This window comes from Pundamilia nyererei, unplaced genomic scaffold (genome assembly GCF_000239375.1).
Source record: "Pundamilia nyererei isolate P.nyererei 1_Seehausen unplaced genomic scaffold, PunNye1.0 scaffold00020, whole genome shotgun sequence".
NCBI lineage: Eukaryota > Metazoa > Chordata > Actinopteri > Cichliformes > Cichlidae > Pundamilia > Pundamilia nyererei.
The window spans coordinates 1326082-1332817 of NW_005187421.1; the positions used below are offsets into that span (position 1 = coordinate 1326082).

Here is a 6736-nt window from a genome sequence, read left to right on the forward strand (position 1 = left end):
AAAAAAAAAGTCTATTTGGAAACACAGGAAGGCTTGGTTGATAATCCTTGGATCCTCAGGCAACAAACTTGTTCTTGGTTGTTGAGCCACTCTTTGTGGCCGTGTCTGCATGTGACTGGTAACCAATGATCACTTTTGGTGGGACGCCTAGCCTTTCTTTATACACACGCCTAAAAAAAGCAAAGACATTTTACATAGTAGCTATGAGACAAACTCAGTCATTTAAAAAAAACAAACAAACCCAAAAACAAAACAAAACACACATTTGTTATATCTTCCTGTAACAGGCTTCTTACTCCAAGACTAATACTATATGATACTACAGATCATTCTGAATCATACTTCTAGACAGAAGAGAGAAAAGACAAAAGAACAAAAACTTGCACAACAGCATCTAATATGCTCAGATTTTTTTCCCTCATCTTTAATTGTGGCATTTTCAACTTACCCTATGTGTGTGATGGCCTCTTTATTTTCATAGTCTGTAGTCCATATAGCCATCTTATCACCTTTGGCTCTAACATTAATGACAGCTCCACAAACATCGTCACTGTAGTCGTCAAAAGCTTCTCCAACAAGACACAGGAGCTGCAGGAAAATATGAATTTTTAAAAGATTTGTTATTGTGGACACATGTTTTTGTTTTACATGCAGTTAGTACCTGAAAAGTTGTGTACTTAGCATTCACTGGCTTGTCACAGTTGTGGTTTGCTATTATAAAAAAAAAAAAAGACTGCTACATGGAACTCATCCTTTTATCTACACCCATTTACACTGTACATTCCTATTGCCATGTGTCAAAACATACACAGTGTACAAGGCCAATAGATGAAAAGAATGATGACTCTGTTAGAGCAAACAAAAATACAAGAGGGCGCAACATACCGTCTCCAACCAGAACCGATCCAGGTCTACTTTACGTTGCTGCTTGGACAGAGTTATCAGCCAGCGGCCGCCTCGCCGGTTCCTTTCATCTTCCCACATGGGCTCAATCCCATCCTGTATTCAAACACAAGCCCACACCATATACATCACTGTTGCAAACAAGTCATCAAGAAATTAATACATTAACAGACAACTAATGTATTAACTAAAGTCACATGAAGCTGAATTACTGAGACACTTGTATGCTCACAACTACCCTCATCTATGACAGCGGGGAGAGGAAAAAAGACAAAAAAATAAATAAATACTCTATTGTGGGATTTTAAATTTTGGAAGGTTTTTCTGTTGAAAGACTGGATGAAGCATTTCAATAAACTGAAAAGCTGAAACAAACCAGTCAATGCACACGGACTATGCCATTTGTCAGCCTAATGCAGAAGATGCTCCTTTCCATTCTGATTATTCAATAGGTGGGGTCCACTTTCAGTGTTTACTAAAACAACTTTTGTGAACCAGAGAATAGGAAATACCAGAAAAATGTCATTTTACATGGGGATACTGCAAGTCCTGAAAGGGACAAAAGCACTTCTTACCTTAAATAAAGAGTAGTCACAGCCAGACATCAAGTTACTTGACAGCTGAATGTGATTGTATAATCTAAGAAAGAAAGCATTTTTTTAAAGAAAATTAATTTCATGCATCACCAGCAACCCACAGCTCGTCTTGGCACAACACACAAAAAAAAATAAATTCCTATTTCATAGACTCAGCATATGACTGAAGGCTGCGCAGGACAAACATAAACATCAAACACTGTTAGTTAAGTTGTAGAGAGTCTATTTTGTTTTTTTCAACTGTGAGGCTCATATTTTGTGACAAGCTGGATTTGGCAGTGTTAGGAAGGTTTAGTCTGTTGTGATGTCTGGAACAGAAGACAACACAGGAAATACTTTTCTTTCTCTCTTAAGGAGAGAGATGCCATCACAATAAGGCGTTAACGCTGCGACAAATAAAATTTACAGTGGTTCATAACTTCTAAGGGTCACCATTGGCCCAGAGACTACACTATAGGATCTATAGTTTAAGGATGGGCATGCTTTTTTCCAAGCTTAGTATAATGAGCATAGCATATGAATACATGCAACCTCTCCTCAACGAATAGGCCAATTTGAATTTCATTGAAACACACCAACACAAACAGGAATTATCATCAACATTTTTGCTCAAAAAAAACAAAAACAAAAACCAGAAACCCATCCATACTATAATTCTAGCTTTGCATTTAAGTCTATGATACTGAGTGGCATGAACTCAACAAGTAACAAAAACGTACGCCCAGAAGTCCTCCACAGTGTCAAATTTGGAGATGAGACGAAGGTTGGCTTGCCACGTTTTGCTTTTGTCATTCTTGAAAAACCAAAGAGCCCACCTGGGAAAAACAAACAAACAAACAAGCAAACGTCTTACTACAGAGTATGACCACATACTCGCACACAAGAATTTCACTCGCATGTGCTGTGCCAGTGTGCCTGCACATGTGATGTGACAATAAAAGTGATTTGATTTGATTTACAGTCTACATTTGTCAGGTTGGTAGTGAAGAAAAATTTGCAAACTTTTACCACCTCAAACATACTATATAACAGCAAAATTCATTTAAGAGGGAGACTCACACTACTGGAATATAACAGTTTAACTGTCTTCAGTATTCTACCTTTGTTATACATAAGGTAGAATGATGCATGAATGTTATAAGCTGTATCGATTTATACTTCTACAAGAAAAGACAGACGTGGATAAATGCTTACCTGTTTTGTAGTGGGTGTTTGATGTACGTTTCAGGATTCACAACCTTCTGAACAGCTGTTTCACATTTCTCAGTTTCACCATTTGCAGGAACGGAATTTGACACCTAGAAGAAAAAGAAGTGCAAGTTGTTTTGGTATTTTAATGATTAGAACCAAGTGTGTGCACACGGTGTCTGAGAGGTTTAGTAATTTAACGTCTTACGATATTTTATCGTTTCAACCCATGCCACATTATGCTATCGTGTCTACATGTTCAGGGCCTCTTTAGCCCTGTTGAGTGCTCCACCTCCCCGTGGAACCATGCTGACGTAAAATGGCTTGAATCTACAGACTTGTAGCAAACTTGAGAAAAGAAATAGGTTTTCTCGAAGGGTAGCATTTATTATCGTTTGCCACTTTAAATTGCATTATAGAGAAGATGTCTAGCTCATTCTTAAACACATTTCCCCACACTGACCAATATTTGGTTTCCAGCTAACGTTAGCTGGGACCCACGAGAGTCGTTACCGGTGTCCTCTCTCTCATTCATACAAGTATCTGAGTTCAACTCAGGGCACCGACCGATATACCCAGTCAACGCAGTGTTAACCCGGCGTAAACGATACTTTAAAAACAGTTACTGTAAATGGTCTTACAAGCAATATTGCTGATATTAAGATTTTAAAAACAACTGGCTATAATTTACTACGCTAAGTTGCTTGGCTAGCGAGTTCTGTTACCTGTCAGAGGTAAAGTTTACGAGATTTCTCAGACTCTCGATTATTTAGACTAAACTGTCGCCTAGTTGTCTTTTACCGCTGGTTAATTAAATACTCCATAAACGTGCTGTTTGAAAGATAAAGAACCGCATATATCGGGCTTCGATAACCTATTCTAGCAAAGGGACTCACCACCAGTGCGGTCGCCATCTTCTGGAAATCACTTTGAGTTTTTCGCCGTGTGTTAAAATAGCTTGGATTGGGTCGTATGGTAAGCACAACACGCATGCGCAAGACAATACGTACAAAATTAAATATTGGTTCAACGTGTGAGGGGGGAAAACGTCATCCTCCTTCAGGTTTGATTGCGTGGACAGTGGTTAGTGGAAAAAAACTCTGAAGTGATACGAACGCACTGAATAAACTGTATTCATAATAATTATGTACATTACGCGAAAACAGAATCATCTTATGGTTAAGACTGAATATTTCACTGTAGCAGTGGGAACTTGTCGATGTTTTTCTAAATAACAGTTTGATATGGACAATTATTCCTAAAATGTGTTGTTGCATTTAGGAAAATCAGTGTGTGTATGTGTATATATACATTTATATGTTCTTGTGTTTGTAATTGCGAAGCCAGTGTGTTACTATTCGACTATGCATGCCTCTGACCCAAACAGCCTGTCAGTTTATACAGACCCTGATGCACAAGACATTAGAATATCGCAAAGGCAATTTTTTTAATTCATTTTGTACCTGTATAGGAAAAAGTATGACGTCCATTGTCCATTATATGATACACAAGAACTGGAAATATGAGTGAGTGACCTGTGAGACCATATTGCAGTATGTAAGCAACATTCTTAATTATTAATTTATTTCACTGTGGTATTATCTAACAGGTGCTTCCAAAATATAACAAATATTGGTGCCTTTATGTAAATTAATGATTAAATATTGCCATCTTGATATTAACCAACTAAATGTCACTGAAAGACACTGCTCAAGAGCAGCCAACAACCAACAGAAAAGCAGAAACCTTTGGTTTTACAGAGGTTTTAATTGAAATGGATCAGTCAAACATATCTTACTGTTAGTAAAAACATCTAACAGTCAAAAGTACACTATCAAAACAAGTGCTTTAACTATGACAGGAGACTCTTTAAAGGCTGGATGTGAAGGATGTTTCTTTCAGGCACTTCAGAAAGTCAACACTGTGCGGATACTGCAATGAGAAGGGGGAAAAAAAGAAAGTTAGGCTAAGGATGCAAGGCACTGCAGTTCAACAACAAAATACATTCACTACAGAGCCACTTCTATAAATTGAATTCTAATGTGCACTGTTTTTCCACACCTCTTTCCAGCATGCATGAGGTCAAATCCCTCATTGATCTTCTCAAAGGGCAGTGTGTGGGTTACAAACTCATCCACCTTCAGCTTCTTACTCATGTAATCTTCCACCAGTTTAGGAACACTCTCCACACTCTTCCACCCTGAGGGTGAACAACAAAACCAGTTTTACAACTGCCAATATCAGTAAGGCATGACTGAACCATTTTACTGAAAGTGTTGAGGCAAAGCACCAATTACATAGATAAAATAGATAAATAATAGGTCTTAATACAACTAAAAGAAGCTACAAAACTTAACATGCTGAATCTATGGGTTTAAAAACAGCATATGCATTCCAGTTTTCACATTAGCCAACAACAATAAGGCTCATAAAATACCATTATAGATTGTGTTTTCATTACAAAACAATGTGTCCTATCTGACTCCACTTAATAAAAGGTTATGCTTATAAAAAATACACAAAATAAAGACGAAAGCTGCAGCCAGACAATATTAAGCACTTTAAAATAAATTCTTTAACTCAGGCCGTTACCTCCAAAGGCTGTGCCTCTCCACACGCGACCTGTCACCAGCTGGAATGGTCTGGTGGAGATCTCCTGTCCAGCTCCAGCTACACCAATGATGACACTTTCACCCCAACCTTTGTGGCATGCCTCCAGAGCAGCTCTCTGACACACACAAAAAAACCCAAACAACAATAAATAAATGTTGTTGTTTTTTTAAACTTACCTTGTACACTACTTACAAAGTTACACCACAGTGCTATAAAAATTGAATTCTAATGTGCACTGTTTTTTCACACATCTTTCTGCATGAGGGTCATGCATGCTGGTGGGCCTGAGTCTCACCATAATTTGCACATTTCCAATGCACTCAAATGAGTAGTCCACACCCCCATCAGTCATCTCCACCAGAACCTCCTGGATTGGCTTGCTGTGGTCCTTTGGGTTTACAAATTCAGTGGCTCCAAACTCCTTGGCTTTTTCAAACTTATCAGGGTTGATGTCCACACCGATGATCCTGGTTGCTCCGGCAGCCTTGCAGCCCATTATAACGGCCAAGCCCACAGCTCCAAGGCCAAACACAGCACATGTGGAACCAGGTTCAACCTGAGTGAGCATGAGGTAGAATACAAATGTGAAAGTTTAAGTGTTGTGCCTACATGATAAATAACCATATAAACAATAATCCAAGTATGAACTCTAAAATAGATTTGGGCCACGTATTGCTGTTCTTATGTTTTTTAAGTGTGTGTGTGTGTGTGTGTGTGTGTGTGTGTGTGTGTGTGTGTGTGTAAAAAACACACAATAATTGAAACATGGATCTTAACAGTTGCCTCCTTTATTATTCTTTCTGTAAAGACCTGAATACATCATTTAAAATTGAAGGACCTCCTAGCACATCAAAAACTATTTGTGTGAAACTGCAAACTAAGAAAAAAGAATCTATCAACTATTTTCTTATTACTCTATAGGTGAGACTGCGACAAACATGTAAAAAGATTGTAAATATTCCAATGAAATCTAATGTTTTGCACGATGTCTTTGCTGATGAGCAGCGTCATGTCATACCCACCTTGGCAGTATTAAGAGCAGCACCATATCCTGTAGAAATGCCACATCCGAGAAGGCACACTTTATCCAGCGGAGCCTTCTCATTCACCTTGGCCAGAGAGATGTCAGCCACTACAGTGTACTCAGAAAAGGTGCTGGTCCCCATGAAGTGATACACTTGCTTTCCCTTGCAAGTAAAGCGTGATGTCTTATCAGGAAGCAGACCCTGACCCTGGGTTACTCTGCAGGGTGAAGGGGGAAGGAAATGTGCAAATTAGCATGATGAAATGTGCAAAGAAAACATAATAGGTTCTGACTGAGCTTTTGTTGCCCTGTGGTGGGGCATCTTTCTTTAATGAAATTGTTATCACAAAAGTAGACTTCAGCACCTCAAGGTTACGTAAATAGTAGGGGTGCAACGATACACAAAATTCAC

At 38.6% G+C, this 6736-nt stretch overlaps 2 protein-coding genes across 2 annotated transcripts in view; both read right to left on the reverse strand.

The window, feature by feature from the left end:
- Positions 1 to 6: 6 nt before the first annotated feature.
- Positions 7 to 3665, reverse strand: eif4ea (eukaryotic translation initiation factor 4ea). The gene is made up of 7 exons (XM_005726471.1): positions 3584 to 3665; positions 2694 to 2797; positions 2219 to 2314; positions 1479 to 1542; positions 886 to 999; positions 449 to 588; positions 7 to 170 (listed from the first exon to the last, which is right to left on the reverse strand). The coding sequence occupies exons 1-7, from the start codon at positions 3599 to 3601 to the stop codon at positions 56 to 58; spliced, it is 651 nt and encodes a 216-aa protein (XP_005726528.1). The 5' UTR covers positions 3602 to 3665; the 3' UTR covers positions 7 to 55.
- A 769-nt stretch (positions 3666 to 4434) lies between these two features.
- Positions 4435 to 6736, reverse strand: part of LOC102193053 (alcohol dehydrogenase class-3) — a 6701-nt gene continuing 4399 nt past the window's right edge. The window contains exons 5-9 of the mRNA XM_005726472.2: positions 6323 to 6542; positions 5596 to 5856; positions 5280 to 5415; positions 4749 to 4887; positions 4435 to 4619 (exon numbers count right to left, since the gene is read on the reverse strand). Of these exons, the coding sequence (XP_005726529.1) occupies positions 4595 to 4619; positions 4749 to 4887; positions 5280 to 5415; positions 5596 to 5856; positions 6323 to 6542 (781 nt within the window). The 3' untranslated portion in view covers positions 4435 to 4594. The remainder of the gene's footprint in view (positions 4620 to 4748; positions 4888 to 5279; positions 5416 to 5595; positions 5857 to 6322; positions 6543 to 6736) is intronic.